Genomic DNA, 25694 nt, shown 5'->3' with positions numbered 1-25694 from the left:
TGCGAACATATGTTGCAGAAATCTTAAAGGTAAATAGTTTTCCAATTGTAATGAGAAAAGTTTTAGTGACGCTTATTATATACACTCATTGCAAGTAAATTGTTGGTATAAATTTTGTATGTACTTCAATGCTACTACACATAGCAGGTTTGCGCGAAAAGTTTTCGGTACATAGTTTTTACTAGCCGTTCTGTTTTCAGTGGACATGAATCGTTTAGCAAACGGTTTGTATTTAATATTTATGTCTTTTTGCTACAAATTTATCTTGCTCATACTTTTGTTTAAAACAAAAGATTTTATCATCGCAGTTCGGTGTTGAAGTTAGTTTCATGTTTTATAGTTTTTAACACATTACGAATGCAAAATGAGAAACTCTTCAAATTGTTATCCATCGTTTTCAATACGATTTCATTAGGATAGAACTTACAAACGATATAGTTAAACATAGGCTTGGCAGGCTATCGAGGGGAGCGTTGGACGAGCGGATGGCGTGACGCAGAAATTAATGACTCATTTAAAAAAATGAAAATGAGACACATAAAAAAACGACCAAAGAACGCATCGGACATCGACCTTTTGCTAGACCGTCAGAGGTATAGTGTCCGAGTATATAATAATCAGAAATATGAAATATTATGTCTAGTCACCCGAAAATCCCACATTACATATTACTGGTACACACAACATTCTTTGTTAATAGATGAGAAAGAAAAAAACGAACGAACGAAAATGCGAAAACACCATCATGCCGAACGAACATTCAGAACGTTGTTCAAAATCTCCGAAAATAGTTGAGAAACATACTTCTAAAAACCGATTAATTTAATTGAAATTGTTAAAATTCGTTGAAGCACAGACAAATGGAAAATAATGCATAAAGACTAGACGAACCGACGCAATTGCCGAGAGCTTATATAAAGAGTCAATTTGTTTGTGAAAGTTTGTATGGTTTTATCTCGAAGTTCAAAGAAATAATCGCAAGGATTTGACGACTAAAGTCTATTAATACATAAGGCGAATAAGGAACGATGTTAGTTCCGACGGTCTCCAGCGGCCAAAGAAAGCAAAATAATTACAGAGCTTCCGATACGAATTTGTCAATTTTATACGTAAATCTATATCGCAACGGGCAATCAGAAAAAAAGGACAAAACGCTTCGACGGTTCGTGCTAATTTACTTTTTCATAATTCTATTGCTCATACACACAATTTGGTATGGTACACATAAGGTGTGTATAGCCTGGAGTATATCTATATGTACGCACGTGCGAGTTTATTTATCGCTTATTTGCTAAACACTGTGAAATGTGTTGCTTTCGGTGCGTCTTCCTTACTAACTAACAAAATGTCTTTAGATAAACGTACGCCAATTTCAATCTTTTTAAAGGTAATTGATAACATGAAAGCTGTTGCGCAAAATGGTGTGCAATTTACTTTTATGCTTCTACGTGAAAAGAAGTGATAAAGGATAAATGAACAGAAAATGCGAAAGATACCATAAAAAAAAATTGAAATGAAATATTATGTTTTATATTTACCGAGGTAATTGGTGTGTATTTTCGATACAATATCAGTTACTCATACTTCGACTGGCAGACACCATTATATGCTTTCATAAATATCGTATCATCCTTTAACAGCTATGGCGGCGTATATGGAATATAGAATAAATGGATAGCAGCACGTATTTGATTGCCAGTGTTAATTTATTTGCTTTCTTTTTTCTGATGGTCTCGTTTTTTTTTCAATCTTATTTTCTCCAGAGCGTAACCCCTACCACCACCATCCGAATCTCCTGAGATTCGCCATGTTTGTGCGACTTGTCTGAGAACGGATGGAGTTTTTTTTTCACATTAATTACTACAATTACTATGCATGCGATTTTATGCGAAAATCAATTATTCAGATGGATATGTACGTATTCCGTGTATTTGGAGCGGGGATTTTCAAGTAAAACGTACAAGATGTAGCTAAGTAAGCCGATTGAGAGATTTGAATCGTTTCTGCCAGAGAAGGCAATCTGCTTAAATGAAAATTGAATGCAGATCGACACACCGAGAAAAATATGGAAATAAAAATTGCACGCAAAAGAAGTACTAACTCCGCAATAGTAATTTCCGCTGTACAAATTGAGAACCGCGTTCAATTTTACTTCGGAGATCGCAAGAGTGAAATTAAGGACAATAGTGTTGGAGATTCCAATTTGTCCCAAGAAATAGAAGCGGTTTACAAAATATTGTCTTTATTAATTGACTGACACAAAACGAATGAACAAAAATATTCTTCTGTACCAAAGCTAATGTGATTAGAATAAACAATAGAATTTATACGAATGCTTCGATCGCTAACTAACTTCAACACTTCTTCTCATTCATATAAATTCTTTCAATTGCATGAAATAAATTTCTCCTTCAGCAGGATCAAAAAACAAATTTAACTCATCTGTTAAACCTCAAGAAGTTCCTTTTTAAATGTTGTCGTATAGTTGAATATCCTGTTCTTTCCACCATTTCCTACAATTTACTTTCTCCATCTTCTTCGTTTCTTCTTTCTCTTCTTCTTCATCTTATTTTCTTCTTCTTCTTCATCTTATTCTGCTCAAACTGTGTTGCTCTCCGCTCAAGTTCTATTGCAAGCTGTATTGGTCAAATTCTGTCACTCAAGCTCTGTTGCTATCATTCCGCTCAAGCTCTGTTGCTCAAATTCTGTTCTTTTCTTCTTCTTTCTGTTCTTTTCTTTTCCTTTCTGTTCTTTTCTTTCCTTTCTTCCGTTAAACGTTGCCAAGGTCGTTGCCGTTAATAACATTTGATTGTTTCTTCATTTATCTTTGAACTGTAATTGTAATCCAATCTTTGCTCCTTTTTATTCCAGTCATCAACATTTTCTTCTTTCAGTTCGCAATTCCAAATCATAATCCATTTTCGTTCCGATTTCGTGTATCCAATAATGTGTTCATAACAATACCATTCCGCACAAATCCATAGTAATTCCATTCATTCAATCCACAAATATTCGACCTGCATTCTATACGGCTCTATTCCCGATCTGGGCCCATAACCTGTTGGAAATTCCAATTTGTCTCAAGAAATAGAAGCGGTTTACAAAATATTGTCTTTATTAATTGACTGACACAAAACGAATGAACAAAAATATTCTTCTGTACCAAAGCTAATGTGATTAGAATAAACAATAGAATTTATACGAATGCTTCAACTTCAACTTCAACAAATAGATCGATTAAAAGAGAGAATTTGCTCAGTTCCGCTGCATATTCTATTCCTCGTTGCTGTACGGCATTGTTTAAATTTCCATTTAACGCAATGGAAAAGAATGAGACACACTTATATTCTTTTAGCCGTACGAATACAAATTTACCAAAATAGCTCTCCTTTTATCGGTCTTACTCTAGCTACAAACAGCTACGCGAAGGACATCTGATCCAATTTTATCTCTCGGTGTTAATACAGATCGAGCGACGCGAATGATTTGCTCTTTTTCATTGAACCTGCATCGACAGTTGTTGCAAGCACAATTTGGTCTGGTGTTTCGTATCTAATCGGTTTCTACTTTGTCTAAGTAATTCCAACGGTAATCTTGTGCTACATGAGTTATAATAGTTATTTGTGTATCTGTTTTGTACGATTGTTTTTAGGTAATTTCGCTTGTTGTACATTCGCTACATGCGAAAGTGCCTAAAATAAATCGTCCAAAACAGATACTCAAAAAAATTTTCATGTAAGGGGTCGAAAACCTGAGAAAAATATCGAAACTCCCTCATTTTCGGTCCCGACACATGAAATATACATTTACATACTAAATGACTCCAAAACCGCACTTTTTATGTTTCAAGCACTTCTCTCGACGTTGGGGGCAGCATATAAAATCCATTATATAAATCGCGATAACAATGAAAAGTCGCACACGAAACTCAACTAGTCTACTCTAATTTTCATCTGTTTGTCCCTAGTTATGTAAAATAGTATTTGCTATAATAAGAGCTGTAGCTACTCCCTTATCATTGTCTTCTCTGTTGATAATAGACTTCTTAGCCGTCTAGAAAAGCAATCAATGAATTGTGGCATCTTCGATTTTACAAAATAAATGCAATGCAGTGTTAAGGATTACCGCAACTACCTTTCAATCTAGTTTCTCACCATTTTTTTTTCTTCATCACAATCAAAGAATGTCAGGAAAAAATGCCTTACAGCGAGCCTTACAGCCTCTCAATACCGTCTAATAAAGGTCTCATAACATTTTTGTTTGTGTTGGAGCTTTAGGTTTCGGTGGATAGTCTGGCGATCAAGACTAGGCGCCGCAGTTGTTAAACACACAGAAAAACTCAGGTTTGAAAATGTTCGAATTTAACTTAGGACAAGTGCTACAAAGATGGACTTTGTGCAAGACAGTGCACAATATACTATTATGGCAGCGCTGCCTAATGAAATCATACAACCATTTTATAAATTTAAAGTATTTTGACTGAAATTTGTAATTCAGTAAAATAAAAGTACCCAGGCGGCAAGACTATCAAACCGTTTTGAGGCACCATAACCTTCAGATTTAAATAAATTCTCTGCAATTTCACCTCGAAAATTCATTTGAATATGTAATCAGTTAGACTGATAAATACATTTTAGTATGTATGTAGGTAGGTAGGTAGGTAGAGAGAATGCTACTTTTTCACAGCCACTAAAAGTATAAATTCTCTGGCTCTTTCGCATATATAAACTTTATTTAAATGAAACTTTAAAATGCGCTTTTGAATTTAATTACAACTAATTAATTATGCCATTTACATTAAAAAGCTTGTATAAAAGAAGGTTAACAGTTCACACATCCACACCTTTGTTATATGCACCGAAACAAAGTGTTATAAAGGACATAATTCTCTGTTCTGTGATGGGATACCGTTCATCGGAAAATTCAAAAAAAAATTTATGTTAAAAAGTCCTATTCCCAAAAGAACGCACGTTGGACATATTTTTTATTTTACACATCTATCGTGATGTAATGCGTTTTAACATATTTAACACCAGGGTTTAGTTTTTACCTCGTGTTACTAGTAGGATCATATTATATTCCTCCAACGCGAGCCACAAACTTCCCACTCGTCAACTACACAATTATTTCCACGAAAATGATAAATGTTTTTGAACGATCCCTTAGATTAACACGGTGTATACAGCAACGGCACGAAGCGTAACAAACCAGAAAAAAGTCACTCTGAACTAAATACGACGCCATTTGAAAAGTAACTTGTAGTGGCAGACGAAATGTGAACCATAATATCTCATTGATAGAGATTGTGCGTTCATACGGCTGTATATGACTGTGTTACGGATGCCATATGAACCAGCTGTTATCAAAGAAGCTTTGTTCTAACAGGCAAAAGGTTAAATGGTTAATAATTAACTGAAAAGCCACTTATAGATAAGTGGGTGCATTACGTCTCATTATTATTTGATCGATTCGATGACTCAGTACAAATTTTTGTTATATATGCGACATCGTTTCCAAGGCTTAGTGAGCGGTTTTCATCACATCGAACGAACTTAGAATCCATTCATCGAATAATTATAATTTTCGCATATTCCGTACTTAATTCTTTGTCAAACGAATGCTATTGCAACCCATCCCATAATTTTGGGATAAATTGGAGTACACAAGTTCAGTTCATAAATTATATTAGGATGCGTTGAATCGTGTTGAACATGAACAAACAAGTAATAAAATACAAGAATCTGTTGAACTATCGGCATTACGCATACCCATAACTGCAAAAAAAAAAATGAAAAATGTAACCGAACAAGGGAAGCAAAAAAAAACGTTAGTTTTATGGCCCATAACAGCAATCTGGTTTTCAAGTGGATATTGAACTTGTAATAAGATTCCGTTTACGGCAGTATTGAATTTACAATTTCTTTTTATATCTCCTTTTTTTTGTTATTCGGTTTTATGTGCAGAAATATCACAAGCAAACAGCACCTACATCAAATTACGTTTATCAATTTCAATTTAAACAGAGGTGGTTTCGAAGGCGTCTTGTTTTTTTCGGTATATATTCTCCGATCGGTGTTCTGCATCGATTATGCTGTTATAGTTAAGGTAAAAAAATGTTTTCATGTTTTCTACCGCATTTTGGATTAAGCATTTCCGTTTGTCTTCAACAAAATACATCAATTTTACCCAGCGGAGACAAATACTTAGGTTTTGATAACAAACAAGAGAAAATAGCAAATTCTAACAAGTTTACGTTTAGAGTGCAGCGAGTGTCACAGATCGCTTTGATTTGGGGTATTTTTAATGTGACGCTTTGGCAGCGGATTATTTTAGTACATGAGTAAGTTTAAAAGGTTCATTGTGGGCTTGTGGACATGAATTGAAAAACTGGTGCAGTGACACCCCAACCCACTTCACCTTTAACGACATCATTCGATAATAGTTATATTACTAACACATAGTAGTTTTGCGCACTAGATGTGAGTTTGCCGATACGAGCAAAGCGAGTTCAGCAACACATAGTGTACGCAAAAGCCCATTTACTAACGGACAATTTTTGTGTGCAAATCACCTACGTTTGCTAAACTAGATTGTTGCTGAATGTTATGAATATTAGATAAAAACCTATTTCGAACGTATCAACCCAAAAACAGTTTATTGAAAATGAATAGTAGTAGTAGTAGTAGAAGAAGTCTTATCAGTGAAAAAAAAATTGATGAAAATCGATTCACTGGATCATGAGCTAGCTGGCTTTAGTTCGTTTCTGCTTTATGTAGAAAACACGGCTGTCTCGTATTACCTAATTCACACGTATACTGTCATTTCGTGGTTTCGATCCTGTGATGCACACAATTTTGCGCTCGTCACACCCTGAAATACACAAACAACAAAACCAAATATAATACACACCGTTCAAGGTTGAACTTGAATGAATAGAAGAAAAATGAGAATAAAAACGAAACCGAAAATACGGGATATAAAGCCGAACGAGTTGATCGTTCGATGTGCATCACACTACTCGTTGATACGGAGAGTAAGCTCCGCCTTCGTATCAAATTTCTCTCTTTTACGAATAACATAAACAAACTCCACCATTAAGGAAACCGTCGCCTGAATCCCTAGACCTGTTTGCAAGGTCTGCTAAGAGAGAACTTAAAAAAGTGTGGTTTACGATAACTTTTAACGCGAGATATTCAGTGTTTTCATGGTTTGGCGAGTGTAAAGTTTTTATCGAAATCGAGAGTTGACCATTGCATGGCACTAACTCCATTTTTGGAAAAGTGTTGTTTTATACCTCGTCTTCGGCTCAGATTAACAAACTCCACACTTGTCGAAAATAAAGCTACCAAAGCTAGTTGCTCAAAAAACACACTTGTGAGTTCGCTTTATCACAAAATTGTTACCTCATGTAATGAATTCCTTCCAACGTAATCTACTTTTACTGTAAAAGTATTCACATCTTCTGTTCTCATAACAAATAGCATAGACAATATCCCACTTTGTCGTTACTTAAACACTTCCCATTTTGTGCGGAACAGACGAAGGAAAACAGTTCTTCCACTAAACCGTTTAATTCCCAGGTAATATACCGTACCATGTTTAACGTCCAGTAGTAGTATCGTTGTTGTTTCGCTCAAACATCCTTCTTCAGCTCATAATTGATTTTACGACGTAAAATTACGTACACATTTACTTTTCATTGCTTGGGTTAAAAAAAAAGATAATAAAGAGAAGGATAAGTGCAGAATAATAGTTTCAGTAGCTTTGTAAAACATTTCACTGTGGCACATATGGTATGGATGTTTCATAAACTAATGAAACTGAAACTTAGTTGACTGACATTGTGTGTGTTTTTATAACTATTTTTTTAAAGACTTCCCACAATTACACGGAACTTGTTGCTAACTTATTTCAGAAAAAAAAGGTTATTATATTTACCTACCTCTGTCTCCGTACGGAAGAGTAATTACATCAAAAAGCAACAATTTTCATTTTCATTATTTTCACATGGCAAACAAAATTACAAACTTATAACGCTAGTAGGGCGTATGATACCTTAAGCACACAGAGGAGACGAAAGAAAGAGTTACAGCGAACATTTTCCATATATAAATGTTATTATATGTATGGATGTTGAAGCTTGGATGGGAAGAAGGAGCTATGAAACTCCGTTGAGTATAAAACCACACACGTAAATAAAGAATGCATACAACACAAAGTGGTTATTTTTTTATATACATCACATGTATTTCCTTAGTAATTACATTAAAAGTTTCACATTTTTTTTTCTTTTACTTTTAGTTTTCTTATTAATCAAATTATTTTTTTTTTGTTATTTTTTTTTAATATGAATATTCTGAAAGGAATCTTAAGCTTTTTTGTAATAAATTTATATATTCAATACAGAGAGACTTAATTTTCTATCTTTGACTGAAGTTTTCCCATTTTACTTATTGAAGACACGTTGCTAAAGAAGGGGTTTCATTGTGATTAATTACCATTTCGGTGTAACGATATATTTTTTTACATAAACATTAAAACGTTGAATTCTTAATAAGGTGTTGCTGGAACAAAATTTACAACCAAACTTTTTTTTTGTCGTAACAAAGTTTTTCTTTTTCATTTTTTTTTCTTCTTTCTTTCTTTCTTTCTATCTTCTTTTTGTTGATATGGAAAAAAAGCTGCCGAAATCTATACGTCAAAATGGAAGAGGAATTTTATCTAAGTGGAACCATTTTCCGGAGGCTATTTTGAACCAGGTTATATACGTGCAAGAAAAGAATCGACCGAGTGGAATATATACTGTGTGTAGTGTGTTTGGTTTATACAAATGACATTCGTGGATGACAAATTACGTATGAGTGCTGGTGTGTTGAACCAAGAATTGAACATTCATCATCATACGAAATCGATTCTGTTTCGCTTACAGAAGAAGAAGAAGCAAAAAAAATGTGAATGAAAGAAAACGAATTCATTGGAGTCGGGAATTGTGTAGAGTGAATGCTGAAATGAATGGTAATGTTATAGTCATCTTTCGATCTTTTCGTTTACACGTTAAGGTTTTCTAACGATTTTAAAGAAAGTATTAAACAAATCTTTGAATTGTTGCCGAAGTTAAATGGCTAGGAATTAATTTTTGTTTTCTCTTGTCAAATAGAAATTGACGGAACCAAAAATTTTCATTGCTACGACATGCGCTGGTAGAAAACAAGTGCATCGCAAGGTAATTCAACTTTACTAATACACCTAGCTCTGTTTATGTCAAAATGGTAATAAATTACGACATGTGATTTCTCATTTTCACACTGTTTGAAGGTCATGACGGAACGTAAATATTACTTTATTTGACATAAGCATTATTCTACTACAATGCTAGGTGCTTTGACTTTACCGTTCAACGAAATGGTTAAATTTATCGTTTTTGTTTATTTTGGAAAAATCATTTTCTATTATGATGGTTTTCCGTTCAGTCGTGTCATATGATTTTATTTATATTTTTCGAACGACTGTTCGTTCTGCAGTTGTTTCTTTTTCTTCAATACGGTTTTTACTTTTCTTTGTTCGGGATTTGTTTTGATTTTATGTTTTTGAATTGAAGTTCTCTTTTTTAATTGTTTTACTTACTAAAGATTCTAGACCATTCACACAGTTGCATTATGTTTATTTAATATCAATTTAAATCAGAGCCTATATTCGTGAAAATGTATTGGCGAGTTTTCACGATTTATTGGCGAAAATTATTGAAAACATTTTCTCGAATATAGGTCCTGGTCAATAATCGATTTTCATTTTTTTTTTATAAATCATTAATTGATTTATGCTTTTTTAAACTTAACTACACTTTTATTTATGGTATTTTGAATATTTGAATTAAAATATTTTTGTTTTGGTTTCTGTTTTTATATGGAAATTATAATTTCTTCAATTTTAATGATTTCATTTTGGATTTATATTATGTACAGGTAGACAACTGCTTCGTCATATTTAATTTCATTGAAATAAAACAATGCAGAGAGCAAAAGAATAAAATATGTGTTGTGTGCGTTAAAGACTGGTGTGCAACTTAATGCAGAGCTGTTTCGCCAAGGGAATTGGACTATAGGCGCCAAATATTTTTTTTTTATTTTTTCGTATCGTAACTAGACTTCATAGTCTGCACCGTATTTTCATGTGACGCAACGTCACTGTAATCATTACAGAGTAAACGTTTTAATAAGGAAGTTGGTTCACATGAAAATAAGCTCCACGACATCAGCAATTTTTTTACAGAAAGTTACCAAGAAATAATAAATTAGGAGAGATTTCTTTTACATTTTACACTTAGTATCTAAACATCATTTTGCAATGACCCTAAACGCATAAGGCAAGTGCAAGTAACGGGAAATTTCTCTCGCGTGAGGCAAATACTATCATCTGATAGGCTCAAACTCCCTGGAAGGTAAATGGCGTTGTTTGATTGGATTGGTCATTTTCTTTGACTTTCTGCACTTGATTTATAATTCGAGCCAATCAATGTCATTTGCCTTATGTAAGAAAGCTTGAACCAATCACTTTCCCTGAGGAACATTCACAAATTACGCACGCTCTTCAGGGGGTGGGACACTCGTTTGTCAAAAGCGTAGTTTTCATATTTTTTTTTTAATTTTCTGCACACTTGACGAACGCACTTGGATGGAATCGGAAATTTGTAATTTTTCCCATGCATTTTTTGTGAATTGCCCCTTACAGGTGATAAATTTACTATTATTTGCACAATGTGCAAATGCACATATACCTTATGAATGCTATTGCATTGAAGATGAAATCTGTCGCTAGTTTACATCAACAGTTTTTGCGAAACTCACAATTTATCTTTGTGCTCAAAAGAATCAGTTCTACAGGCAATATCTTTCTGTTGTATGAATTCTTTTGTGAATAACACAAAGGGGATTGACGTGAATCTAAAGTATTTCCTGGTCAAAGTGTTTCTCCTATCTATTGTGAATAATCTTTTGTGAAAAACACAAAGGGGATTGACGTGAATCTTAAGTATTTACTGGTCAAACTGTTTCTCCTATGTATTGAAAGGCGTTGCGTGTTTGAATTTGAGAGATTAACTGTGAAAAACTCACTGGTTGTTGAATGCTGTGCGTCACTGTCTAAAAGATTAAAGTTTTCAATGACCCGTTTATCATCATTTTTTTTACACCGCACTGCACAATTTATTTCATTTTTTTTATAAATGCCAGTTATTACATATTATGTGAGAGCAAACACAACTCGTAGAGCAGGTTTTTTTTTTTTTAACTACTTTGCTATTTCACAAACAGGAGTGCCAATAATACGGTAAATTCAAGTGCTTTTCGCAAAGGCTTAAACTAGAAAAATGGTTTCAATTACTACCACTTTATATGAAAGTAAATATTTCAAATAAAGATTTACGTTTACATTTTGCATTCGAACAATAAATTAACGATCTGCATTTCTGAATGGGAAATTGTACGCAATTGTACGGAAAAAAAATTCAAACATTTTCATTTATGCAAATTAATCGGTTTTTTTTCGTAGCAGCTGCTAGCATATAAAAATACTTAACAAAAACAAGAGACTGATGAAAAAATGCAACTTTTTTGCAATATGGGTACGAAAATTGTGTGTCATTCCGAATGACTCATTCGTCAATCGTTGTTGTTCTCATTGTTGTGACACTCGTTTGGATGTTATATTACCGTTTGTTTTGGTGTTATTATCGAAATATAGTGCTGTCAACTGTTTATTGACCTTGGCTTCGCCTCACATCAACACCATTAAACAAATGGACATTTCAAGTTTTCCTTCCAATTTTTTTTCGGTTTTATTCTAATGTCGTTATTAGAAAGGGACGCGTATTATACGACGTTGACACTGGAAAATAACGCACAACAAATTGAGACACAGCATGAGTTCTGTAAACTTTTCACTTATGACTAAAGTGAAGAAATTAAAAAAAAAAAAACAAATATGACGGTAGTACACCTGTTGATCTTTTGTTGACGGATGACTACGTGAAAGTCTACAAAAATTCTGAACTGCTGACATTGAACATTGTGCGTGCAGATCGTACAGCTGCTTTACTAAACTCAATAGATTTCGTCGTATTGACCAAATTTCCAACTTTTTTATTAAACCAATTTTTTGAACAAAATCTGTTTAATAAAAAAGTGACCTTTCGTTTTCGCCTTGATTTCCATCCAAAAGCTTCACGTTTTTTGTTGCAATTTGCTGAACAATTTTATTTTGATCATTTGGAAGGATAGTTGAATTAGTGGTAGGGCAAATACTAATTAGCTAATAGTTGAAACTTGAACGATAGCGACAATGGGAAGGTTCATCCGGAGGTCTTGGTCACCGTTCATAAAATATATGCCACACAGAATTATGAGTTTTCAGGACAACAATTTATTTATTTGACTTATCCCATTACTTTCCATGTGAGTCAAATTACTGTACAGCTGATCGAACATGGAAATGATATCAGCGAAAATTTATATAAGAGAACGGCTCCTCATACAATAAATGTGTTTGTGTCACTGGGACAGAAAAATGAAACAAAAAACAAAGTTTAAAAGCTTCGCAACAAAGCAACGTTCGGGAGTGGCGAGGTAATAGAAATAGAATTGATTTAAAAAGGAATCTTATGGACGTAAATTGTTTAGCGCCTTTTCAAACCTCCGAAAATTATGTAACAAAGGAACGCTGTCTTAGCTTTAACCCTTTCATTTTTGATTTTTTTTTTAAATTTATTTTTTTTACAAATTAATTTGAAATTTCAGATTTATTTATTCTGATAGAAACAACGCATATAGATATAACAAGTCTTCGATTCTAAATTAAATAACATTTTCCAATCAAAAATAGCAAAGAAAATATTTATTTATTTTTTCGTCTATCAATTTCACTACAATTCTAATTTTTACTTAACAATTATTCACAATATCTAATTCGGTTAATTTTTTAGTTAAAAACATTTATCTTGAACAATGTCCACTATTTTTATAACGATTTAATCATTCAATAGATGGAGAAGATGGCGCTGAAGTCGAACTTGCCTAATAGTCACTATAGTCTGCACAAACTAAATAATCACAAAAACATAGGATAAGTAGCGCGGAACGCCATTTTATTAGAGGCTATGCACTACTTCCATATAACCAAAACAACATGAATTGATTTTTTTTGTTAGTTTTACCCAGCTTTTAAATGCCTTTGAATTTATGTGTTGAACTGGAATGTTTAAAATTTAAATTTGAGTAAAAAGTGATTGGAAAACGAATATAAATTTACACAGCGAGCATTTGAACCATTTGTATAACATTCACAAGTGCTAACCACTCGTGCATAGGCTCGTAGTAAACACGGCAAAGGGGTTCAGATGTTCGTTATGAAAGCTGAAACATTGGTGTTTTCGCCAGTTCAATCATTCTATGTTGCTTCGACTTCACTTTACTGGTGTTGGTGATTTTTAATCGAAAATTAAGTGTGTTAGAATGAAGCATCACGATTGCAAAAAACATCTCAGAAGACATAGAATTTGTTTTGTACTTTTTATTTGCGTAACTCCAGCTCGACATGGCGACGTAAGCGAGTTTGACACAACTTGCTGAGTTGCAACGCGAAAGGACTTAGCTCTTGTCTATTGGTGAAAAAAATTGAATCAAATGAGTTTTGCTGTCGGAACAGATGTTATGAATGAAATTTAGTGTTGTCATAAGAGAAAAATTTGGATTTTGGTGTTTCTGATGCGAGATATTTCGCTTACGTTGCCGATTGAAGCAACAGTAACTGTGTAAACTGACTGTGGATTTACATAGCAACGTAAAAGTGACAGATGCAAAAATTTTCTCATACGGCAACTCGAAATTTCATTCATAATTTTAATTTTATGAATGAAATTTCGGGTTGCAGTATTTAAAAAACATTGCATCTGTCACTTTTACGTTGCTATGTAAATCCACGGTGAAAGTTCACAAAAACACATTAAGTCAACAAAGAATCGCTTACCTTGTTTGGCAAAACAACACAACAGTTGCATAACACAGCACGACCACGCGGCACGACCTATATGCAATCAAGCTATTAATTAAAAAAATAAAAGAAAGATATTAGGCCATTCTCTTTCACTACGTTCGCACAAAGAAGTTAGTGCCGTCACCACCTTTTCTTCCTTTCTATCTTTTTCCTTATTCAGCTTTGCTGAACGACATGGCAGCACTTAAAAAATAAGGACAAAGTGTCGTTGAATTCGTACACATGTCCAAACTCCAAAAATAATTTGCACTTGGAACAAAAGGGGAGAATTTGAAAGTTTGCTGTATATCGTGCCGCACTTTACGACAAAAGAAAATTGAATTTTATTCTTGTAAAGCTCGGTTTTCTAATGTACTCAGCAAACTTTTTAATTGAAAATAGTCATCTTATCACCTGTTGAATGATTCTATAACACTCTCAAAGCTCAAATGTTGATCTCAACATTATCAGTATTTGTGAGACTGTCATGTGTTCGTTGCAAGCTCGTTGCAAAATGAATAAATTCGCGCCTGAAATTATCTACGTATTTTCGTATCGAAGTTTACATCCGCCGATCAGCCGTACAAATAGCCGGTAAATTTTCCAGACGCATGCGTTTAGCTATAATGTAGAGGATGCAAACTTTGACACAAAATCACGGCAGAGTAAAATAAACCAGACAGGAGCGGGTTCATTTTCGAAACGTCAAATAAGGGACCTAATACACTGGATGAAAATGAACTCAAATGAACACTGACACAAATTGAAAAATTTTGTTCGCAAAAAATATAGGGCTACTAGATTATTCAGGTCCCTAGTCAAATCAGCGCTCTTGCCTGGTTAACTTTACTCTGTCATGCACAAAATTGAATGCCACTGGCTGTATTTTGATCTTATAACACTTATCGTTAATATAGTTTCACATTTTATAAATTTTTTGGATAGTAAACTCTACACTTAAATTGGAGTGTGTATGTGTGTGTGAGAAAATAAATGCTCTACCCGAATTCACGCCGTAGGTGTGTTCAAAATTCAAAATGAAAAAGGACAAACGAATTGCCTGGGTGACAAAACGTCGAAAAGCTACAACTTACGATGTCGCTTCAAACTTGTCCTAATCCTCACTTTTTATGATCGAAGTGGGAAGCTTTTCTTCGTTATCGCATAGGGAAAAATTCTCCCACCACCCAACTTGGCTTACAAATAAATTAACACTAGAACCAAAGTTTCAGTCAACTCAAGTTGAAACTTCTCGACATTGCTGCCACTGTCAACTCTATCGTAACGCAGCGTTCAAGTGTTGTCATTGGCGACTGTTTCATATAACGGAGCGTTGATCTGTGGTTTACATATTTCGTCGTTCACGGGTAAAATACTGTGGCGCACTTACGGCGTGAATTTGAATAAATTTTTAGTTATCTTTTCAGCTTGTCATAAGAGAAACGATCACTATCGTTTCGTTTCTTTCTTTTGAATTGAATCGGTTTTATCGTAAACTAACACACGATTCATATTTGATTAGCATTATCCGAATATTTTTCCAATTAACTTTCTCTCTGCTTATTCATTTTTATGTTCTAAATCGTTTCAACATTAAAATATATACAAAAACTCTCTGTTCCGTCATTTTTTTTTTTATTTTTTTGTTTTTGTTTTGTTTTGTTTTTCAAATGGAATCACTAAATCATTTCGGGTTATAATATCCATGGTTTCACCAAAAGTTTCTCCATCCTCCACTTGCACTCAATTCCACGGTGATAGCCACACTATCTCAACACCGTTCGCACAAACAACATGCATATGAGACTTGATGTAATTGACATAATATAAATGGTTGAAGCGGTTCGACCACTAGAGCTGGGTGAAGTAACTGCAAAAGGGATAATGAATAGAAAATTTAAATTAAAAAAATATTTTAATTTAATATGAAAAAAAAATCGTCGAAATGGAAGAGAGGAGTCATGAATTGTATATTTTTCTCGGGTTTAATTGAGTGCACTTTAACGCAATGATAAATTGTTGAATTACTTAAAAAGGGATTATACGCTTGCGGTGAAAATAAATTATTCTTAGCACTTAAATATATATTTATCAGCGTTCGCTGAAGATTTCCCGGAGAAATCTTGTGTGCTTGTGTGCACAGTGCACATTGTAACGTAATCCGATTCATGTTTGTAATGACTCGTCAGGACATTATTATTTAATTATAAAGGGATTTAGCGCTGAAACTACTACACAGGGTTTTATCATTAGAAAATTAAATTCTAATGAAAATGCTAAACTTTTTCGAAATCGTCTTACAAAACCTTCCGACAGACAGTGGAAAATACTGTAAGAATTCAAAACGGAATTATTGACTACACGTCCTGAGGTTATAACTCAAGGTATGTATGCCACGTCTGTGCCAGGCGTTTGCTCCGTATACATGCGACAATGTTTCGTTTAAATCGAATGCTCATACAATGTAAAAGTTGCGATTCTCAGTTGGAAAACCCAGCTATCAATTACAATCGAAGTGATGCTTGTTGTATAAAGAAACGCCCTTAAAAACCGAATATCACAGCAATACCACAGCTAATGTATACGTACACGGACACATTTTTACTCGGGGTTTTCGGTTTGTTCACCACAGACTGCAGCTTTGGTCTATTTTATAGAAAACTTATAAAAGGATTAAGGAAGTGTTAACAAAAGTTTGAGGAGGCAAAAGTTGGATTTTAATTGGATGGATTGGAGCGGTGGAGTGTTCGTTCATACAAAATTTTGCTAAATATGTGGTACACTTTTGCAATGGACTTAATCTAATACAACTTTAACTAGCAAAAACCAGACAAAGATTGAGTATAAATACTCATTCATTATAGCTTCTTTTGAATACTGGGAAGAAAGATATAATTTTCGCTGGAGTTGTGTGTTTTAACTCAACAAAGCAACACTGCTATGGAAGAAAAATGAAGTTTCCGGAACTTTAAAATTTTGTTGATCTTTGTAGTTGGATGGTATTTTGTATTATTGAACTTTTAATCGAACTTTATTGAAATATTGAACCATTGGTTATAAATGAGAGAAATTCTGTAGCTGTAATGAAATACAACCAATTATCACAGTATAACTTTTTGAATAGAAATCGCAATAACTGTAATTTGTTTTTTAATGAAAATGTGAAGAAAACTCGTTTCGTAATAAAAACGAAGTAAACGTAACAAAGGTAACTGTAGCATTGATTGTTATTTCTGAAAAAATGATTTACAAACTTTTGCAGAATGGTTCGTTGCCATTAACAATTACGTTTCTTAATTTCGAACATTCAATTTGTATAAGTGCCATGACCAACGAGAAAAGCTATACGCAGAATGAAATGGTATACAAAGAAGCCGAAGAAAAGGGTTCTCAGAAATAAAATGGTCTATATACAAGTCACCGAAACAAAGTTTAGGTGCTACTGAACAACGAAGATTTCATTTTGATTTTTGATTGCTATTGAAGTCTTTCATCAAACAAACGCTTTTGTTTGCGTTATTTTCGAATTGGCCCCAGATCAATGATGTCCAGGAATTTATACAGAGTGTTTTGAGGGAATGCAGCCACATCAATAACAATATCCCGGCTTAATGTTAGATTGCTTCGATGGTCAATCCTTTTTAACCGAAAAGAAATAGACAAACAAAATCTATTTCCCTGATTGCAATTGACCTCAGCTTTCAAACGACACCGATCAAAGAAATTTTTTGACGGTAGGTTTGGCTCTAGGGACCAATACAATCTGACATCTCATTTTTGAGTGTGGAAAATTTTGCAGAGAAAATTTTGTTGATAAACGATTTTGAGTTCCATTTTATCCAATCGCCTAAAAAAGAGATGCAAGTCCTTGAGTCTTTTTCCATACAAAATAACTGATATTGCAATTTTTGGGTGAAAATATTCTTTGTGTAAGTTCCAACGCAAAATGCGTCACCACCAGCCATATCAGTTACTTTTTTTAGTAAAGGCCCCTGCGTCACCTTCACCCTTTATGGGTTGTTTGACTGATTGAGTTCATGACGAAGCAAAGCCATAAATTATCCTATCATTGTAGACAAGAAATTGTTTAACAATCACACAAACAAAAAGTGGATTGAGAAGTCTCAAACAATTTCGTGAAAAGTGCATTTTGAGAATAGTGATATTCACAACCATGTCGGAAGTATATTTAAGGAAAATGAATGGATTTCATCAGATAATAATTGCTTTGGACTATGAGTTAAGGCTAGTTGCTTAAATAATAATAATATAATTCCATTGTTCAATAGTTAATAATGCTTGTATCAGCATCAGATTAGACTGCAGTTCTGATTTAAAAGATTGGTTCTCTAAAATATATTGTCATAAGGTTATTGTCCTATTATGACGACTGTACGGCAGTGCCGTCGGCACTTTGTTTAGTAACAATTATATTTGAAAACAAAAACAACGCAACAGCAGTTGCGTATGTGTAGTTCCGAACCACAATTACCATAATCGAACAGTCTATCATACGGTCGACTGGCACTTGTAAAAAGATGTTCGTGCAACTAAGATACTTTGCATGTCATTCTTAAGTGCAGTGCTAATGCTGGTGCGGTGTTGAAAGTTATCGGACACTGTCAATTAATGAAACGTTAAAAGTAGTGCTCCATCGAATATGGATAGAAGCGGCTCTTGGGTGGTTCAGAATGTTTGGGAGAACGACCACTTCTGGAGACTTCCTTGACCTAAGAGTGCTTTTGAAAACAATTTAGATGAAGTAAGTATTACCAAATGGCTATAGAGTACAGGGGTAAAATATGAATATGAGCGGAAATCTACTAAAGTTTCATGAGTTATCAGAAAGGATTCAGCAGGGCGCTAATTTCATTTGTTGGCACATATAAACGAAAACCAATTTATAGATAACAATTCGCAACGGAATTTCTGAATTCGTTAAAGCTTCCGAATAAATTTACAACTCAATCTGAAGTCCACCATCATTTCTATTATGACCGCATTCGACCAACCCGAAAAACTTATATTAAATTCAATGGGTTGCGATGTTCATTTAATCTTTTGAAAATGCAAAAAAAAATTGAATTTCGTATGGCATATGAATCAGAACAACTCCTTTCGGACGTGGAGAGCCATATTCCGTTAATTGAAGGAATTATATTATTAAATATTTATTTAAATTCAAAATGCCATGAAATCGCCATGAAATGGCAAAACTGATGAATTGGTATTCATTTTGAAATAAGTCTCGTTTAAATGAAATGAACTATGCCCTAACATCTAGAATTAAATGCTTCATGAAGTCAGAGCTCAAATAAAATTCGGAAATTAACCTTTTCAATTCCAAAGCAATGATGAAACGAAAATTTTGATTTTTGAAAGCATTCCGTCTGTCTGTGCAATCAGTTGCAGAGAGTTTTAGCCAATTAACCAAATCCCTTTTGAAGATGGTTGAAGGTGTAACAACTATGCACTTGGAATTTCATATTTTCTATGCCGTTCATAGAACTCTGAGAATGCTGGCTAAAGTGCGCTCCCTATAACAGATGCAGAGGAATTTGTGGTCGACGGTTCTTCAGAAGTGTTTTCAAGTAAATCCTCAATTTAATATCTGATTGTATGTATAACATGCAGCCTCGACAAGTCATTACAAAATCGTTTTTCCTTTGTCTATTTTACAGATCTTATTCAAACGAGCATCATATACGATGAACACAGCAGCACACCATTATTTCTTTGTTTGACTATGGAATTTAAAAGAATTAATTTTAAATACCAAAGAGAAATCTGTTTTTGAACTAATTAAAGTTGTGATTCCCATTTATTGAGACTCGAAACGTTTGCCGTAACACCATCATCCTGTTTCACTGGAAAATGAACAACTTTCAAATTCTTTGAATCGAACTAATTATTTTAAAATGTTGTTACTCGGAAGTAATGCTCCAACGCGGTGGTGGAATACGGGATGTTTTGGGCATGTTAAGCCAAAACACCGTGTCGCATTGTTTGTGTGCTTTGGAGAGCGTTCGAAAGCTCTGAGCTTCTTTTGGATTCCATTGGAAAAGTGGAAAATTTCAGAGGAGTACAAAAAAGCTTACAGATCTCGAGACTCAAATGTGATATGGTGTTTTGGCTCAAAACCGCAGATCGTTTCAACACGAGCCAGCCCACACCATTATTTACAACCATCGAACGATAACTCCAGAAACAGAAAGCAGTGCAAAATCTGGTTTGTACTCTTCAAAAACAACAACAATATCGCAAATTTAAATTTTCGGTTTCGACTAGTTAATTTTCCCATAGTTATCTGACATCCACTGTTTTCACACTAAGCGCGTGGATACTTTATGCAACCCTAATCCCTGTTTATTCTTGCGATACATGAACTGTTAAGTTAAGCGCTCAAAAATTTGACCTAAAATGGATCAGGTTGATACAAGTCGAGGCGGTCCTTCTATATAGCAGAGAAAGTTAAAAAAAAAACTGTCCAGACGTTCTGCGGACAGGAAGTGGTTTTTGGAATCGATTCTCACGGAATGGTTATCACCTAGTACAGTAAAATTTCATAAAACACAGATCGAAATATTGCACGGTGCACTCTACAACAAAACCTACTCCAAAGACAATTCAACCGAATATTCTGTAATGGATTTTACCGGATGTGACCAAATCTTCAATCAGTCAGAGGGGTACTGTGGTTTTTCCCTTTTGTGGGCAAGATAATTCTGCATCGAACCAAGTTTAATTTAGTAATCAATTTACTTAATTGATTCTATGTAACTTTATACAAATATTACAATTAGGCCTCACGTTGGGTCTCTTTTGTGTCCAATTTGCTTCTCACAAACTTTCCTCTGTCCGTATACTAGACGCTAGCACACCCAGTTTTGACGATGAAGAAAATTTTAGAAATCGATACAAAAGATCTTTAATTGGAATACCAAAGAGTCGGTCTCAGGTATTATTGAAAGATGATATCTGTTACTGCTACAGCGGGCAGACTATATTTATACAAAAAAAATTCACTGTAACAGGCAGATGACAAACTACATAAGGACCGAACAGAACAAGCATCAAATGGTATCACACATTTAAGGAGGGTTATACATACACAGCAGTAAGTACAACAGGGCTATTCCCTTCATTTTATTTATACTGGATTGGATATACGAGCGTAGTTTTTTAATCAGACCAATATCTGCTGAGCAATAAGACTTTGGGAAAAATCTTTTTTGCACATTGAAAACAACGTTGTTACAACGTCCAATACGTTGTTTTCAATGTGCAAAAAAGATTTTTTCCAAAGTCTTATCGCTCAGCAGATATTGGTCTGATTAAAAAACTAATTACCTTGCCGGACTCCTGAGATCTCGCGCTACACGCTGGCATCTTGTTTGATCAAAATCCGTCGCGTAAAAAATATCATTTTCTTCCAGGTGGCAGTTGTCAAACTAATACGATTATACTCGATATACGGGATATATTCAAATATACTTGATATGCTGGATTGGGATATACGCTCGTATATCCAATCCAGTACAAATAAAATGAAGGGAATAGCTCTAACGAATTTGTCAGAACTCTTTGTGGGAGAATTTGCAGTCATATCTCGTATATAGCAGACAAGTGAATTCATATAGCATACCACCTTCAGCTTTAAAGTCTTTCACAAAAAATTGATTTGACTTGTTCGCACTCGACGCTAAAACATCAATATTACAGTAAAGATAAACAAGAGATGTGTTTCTTGGAAAGAATCTTCTTCTATCGAAAGAAAATTAGTAATCTCACATCACTAATAATTTTATAAAATAACGTTACATCATGCCATCTATTCCACTTAAGTAACTTTACACACAGTCCATCACACAGCCAACATGTGCAGACTAATTTCATTGAGTTTCTCGTTCAATTTTTGTCTAATCGATTTTTTTTAGTATATGTAAGTTTCACTTCGCTTACAACAAGAAGAATTGAGACTGCAAATTCAATTATACGTGTAATTCGAACAGCATCAAAAGAGTACCGTACATATTAATGGAAGCAGAAAACGAAAGAAAAGGACATGACGAAGAGGAAGAAGAAGAAGACGAAAAAAAAAAAGTAAATCGATCTTAGATTCTCGTAAAAGTAACCAAACATTTATTAATAAAATTGCCAGATGCTGCATGTCACAAATATTATTACAAGTAATAAAGAAAGAACGAAAGTAACAAAAAAAAACTTTCTGCCAGATAAAAGTTTTGTATGGGATTATTACAGACAATAATTTGCAGAAGTCTCAATGAATGCTCTTGTGAAAGAGCATTTATAACCACACGAAGACCTAAAAATAAGTGAAACTCCAAAATTCTATTTACTTCGAAAACTAAAACTTTATATTGATAGATATAAAAGAGAACAACCCATAAAAGGGATGGTAAGAACTTTGAACAGACATCACACACTAACACACAACATAACACGACATAACTACATTTTCGGGTTATTTTTTTCCCCTTCTCTGTATCATTTGCGCTTTTGTATACAACTTAATTCAATATAAGTATTCTGGCCTACACCACGATCTGTAGATCCCAGAAATCCAATGACCCCCGAAGTCGCCACAAAGCAAAATATTAATTTCAACAAGAAAGCAGAAAATTATTCCGTAAAACTTTGATTGGATGCGATTGTGCTATGTATTACACCAATGGCTTTATACATGCAGAAGAAGAATTTTTTTTTTGTTCTACGAAAAATCTCCGTTTGTATTCATAGCAATTTGAATCATATAATTTACCGATATTTTCCTTCCTTTCTATACATCATTTAACTTCCGCAATTTCGTTATTTCGCAATCTATGCAGCAAGTAATTTGCGATCTGTTTTATAAAATACGTTATATGCTGTTCGACTGGAAGTGGGGGAGGCGATTAAGCATTTCATCACAGTGTAGACAATGAATTTAGTATCCAAGGGGAACGATCAAATAGTTTAATTTGAAAGCGTCGTATTTTATGGACAACATCCTCTTCTTCCTGGAAGAGTATAGAATGTGTAAAGCTCTACGTAGATATACAATGTATATATTCATAGAATCTTTGGCTTATTCGTTTAGCTTACTTCATTTTTAAAATTCCTACCGTATACCATTTTAATATTAAATTTCTGAATAATTCGCAAGAAAAAAAAATGTTAATATAAAAAGTTTGGTTGTAGTGAGGGGTCATTAACAGTTGCTGTTATGAAGTATATATCGTGGAGGTGAATGGTTAGGTTAGTTAAAAGATGTTCATTATCTTTTCTTTTTTCTTTTTTTGATATTTTTCTCATGAATATTTTTTTTTTTTCGGTGGCAAATTATTAAAGAACCACTCCAATTCCGAAAGATTCATTAACGGTTTCGATTTGAAGGCGGCGATGAGCATTTTGTTGATTTAATATTTATGTAACGTTAGCGTTGCTATTTATGCAACAAGTTGCGGAATATGGCGTTGTTTCAGATAAGAACACACAGATAAAAGTCTCGAACGTTTCAACCGTTACAGTACAATACAGAATACATATCTCTTTTGTGGACATTAAAGTACAGTACCGGAAGGTAAGTTGCACGATTCTGGTGTAGTTAATGTAGCATACTGATGTAGACAATGTGCTATTTTCGTGTAATGTCCAAAGCTTATAAACACTAGTGATTGCATTTACCGACTCCTGTAAATTTACGGTAAATAGCAGATGCAGTTTAGAACTCTAAGCTGATGACAATTGTATTGACAATAGTGAGTTAATTTATACATGCTCTGACCCACAGGTACTGTTTCTAATAATCTCTAATAGACACTGGTGGTAATGCAAGAAAAATACTGAGCCCAAGATTCGGTGGTTTTTATAGAACCAAAGGCTCTACACCAGGCAAAAGTTGAAAATTTTTTATCTGGTCAGAACGGTCCCTAACAGCTGTCGTTTGTTTACATTTTTATGAAGAATTTTGAAAAAGTCGGATATTAGGGGCCCTTTTTGGCAGATAAAATTTTTTGATCTTTTGCCTGGTAGACATGATGGAATGTGACGACTACACTAGAATTAACCCGAAACTTGAGCGGATCTGCCATTTTTAATTTGATTTTAATTTTGAGGAAAAATCGTTTGTAGTTCTATGTCACGAAATAACGGCAGAGTGAAATAAACGAGGCAGGAACGGTTCATTTTTGAAATGTCAAATAAGGAACCTAATCCAACACTGACATAAATTTAAAAAATTTATTCGCAAAACACAAAAGCTTCTAAATAATTTAGGTTCCTAGTCAAATCAAACACTCCTGCCTGGTTTACTTTACTCTGCCGTGCACGAAATTCTCTTCAAATCAAACAGCAGAGATGACTATTGAATATGCGCGTGACATTGGGATACGTAACTTTGATTCAAGTCAATAGAAATGTCTGATTCCGCACAGCAAAGATTGATCAACGCTCACGCTCGTTTCATTTAAAATCGCCACCAGTCACAAAGTAGCGAAAAGAATCACCAGACCCGGTTTCTGGCCAAAGGTGTGTCTTATCAAGCGATTCGTAGATAAGTCAGTTGTCGATTTGTCTCAGATTAACGATTCGTCGAATTTATTATTTCGTTCGGGAACCAACTGGCTAATTTTTCTTTTTCCGATTGACTGGCTAATTTAGTAGTGGGATAATAGATTAATAATTAATAGTTGTTGGCCTGCCTATTTTGCCAATTTTTGACGACGAATTTTTTCTACTAACTTTTCTATTAATTTTTCATTGAAAATTATTTTTTTTCCTAATTTAACTGACGATTTCTATTTTCTTGTATTTTTGAACTTTGTAATTTGCAATGTTTTAAGTCTGCTTGGATTAAGTTGACTATAAATAAAATGATTTATTGATTGAATGATTGATTCCCAAATGCTTTATCAGTGTGTAACTGAATGTTTGAATATCATTGTGCGTGACTCAATGATGGAAAAAAACCACTAAAAGAAGAGGTCAAGTGAACATCGTATAGAAAAAATTAACTTTTCACAACGGCATTGCATTTCTTCTAATTAGTGATTCGTTTGAAATTAGGTCTACAGCTAAGAATATCACCGCACCACAAAATGGAAATGTACAGGAAGAACGGGGAACATTTAGCACACATTTCGACAATAAGAGAAAACATTCCGTGTTAGAGCTCCTGTATGCAACTATAAATTTTACCATTTTCCAGGAAAAAAACGATAAGTTTTTCGCGGCTTCTGGACCACCGCATTACCATTTATTTGTACAGTTTTGACGGTGCGGGAAAAAAGTCAAACAGATTTTGGGACTAACAAAACTTTGCAAACGAGATGTTAAAGTCAATGAAGAAACTTCGTAAACAAATAGAACGAGATTGTCAACACGACTATCAAAAGTTTGAATCTTATACGAACTCCCAACATTTTAATTCATTCTCCAGTCTCCGTTTTCAGTCAATCATTTGCTTATGATGTCTGGTAATGCAAATTTACTAGTTTCACTTCGGAAATTATGGGAATTTAAATAATATTTTAACGGAATTCGCATTATACTTTACGCGATGTTTTTTTTATACAAACTTCAACAATCAATTAACTAGCGAAAACTGTTCATCAAAAACAATACGTACGTAAGTTTACAGTACAACTTTGAAATAACTACCGACGTCT

At 34.0% G+C, this 25694-nt stretch overlaps 1 protein-coding gene across 1 annotated transcript in view; it reads right to left on the bottom strand.

Annotated features, from left to right (window-relative positions):
• Positions 1-14819: 14819 nt before the first annotated feature.
• Positions 14820-25694, bottom strand: part of LOC119068518 — a 156957-nt gene continuing 146082 nt past the window's right edge. Inside the window, exon 9 of the mRNA XM_037172124.1 lies at positions 14820-15895. Within this exon, the coding sequence (XP_037028019.1) occupies positions 15792-15895 (104 nt within the window). The 3' untranslated portion in view covers positions 14820-15791. The remainder of the gene's footprint in view (positions 15896-25694) is intronic.

This window comes from Bradysia coprophila (assembly GCF_014529535.1).
Source record: "Bradysia coprophila strain Holo2 chromosome X unlocalized genomic scaffold, BU_Bcop_v1 contig_185, whole genome shotgun sequence".
Lineage (NCBI taxonomy): Eukaryota > Metazoa > Arthropoda > Insecta > Diptera > Sciaridae > Bradysia > Bradysia coprophila.
Note: the sequence above shows the minus strand (reverse complement) of the source record. Positions and strands in the feature narration are given on the sequence as shown.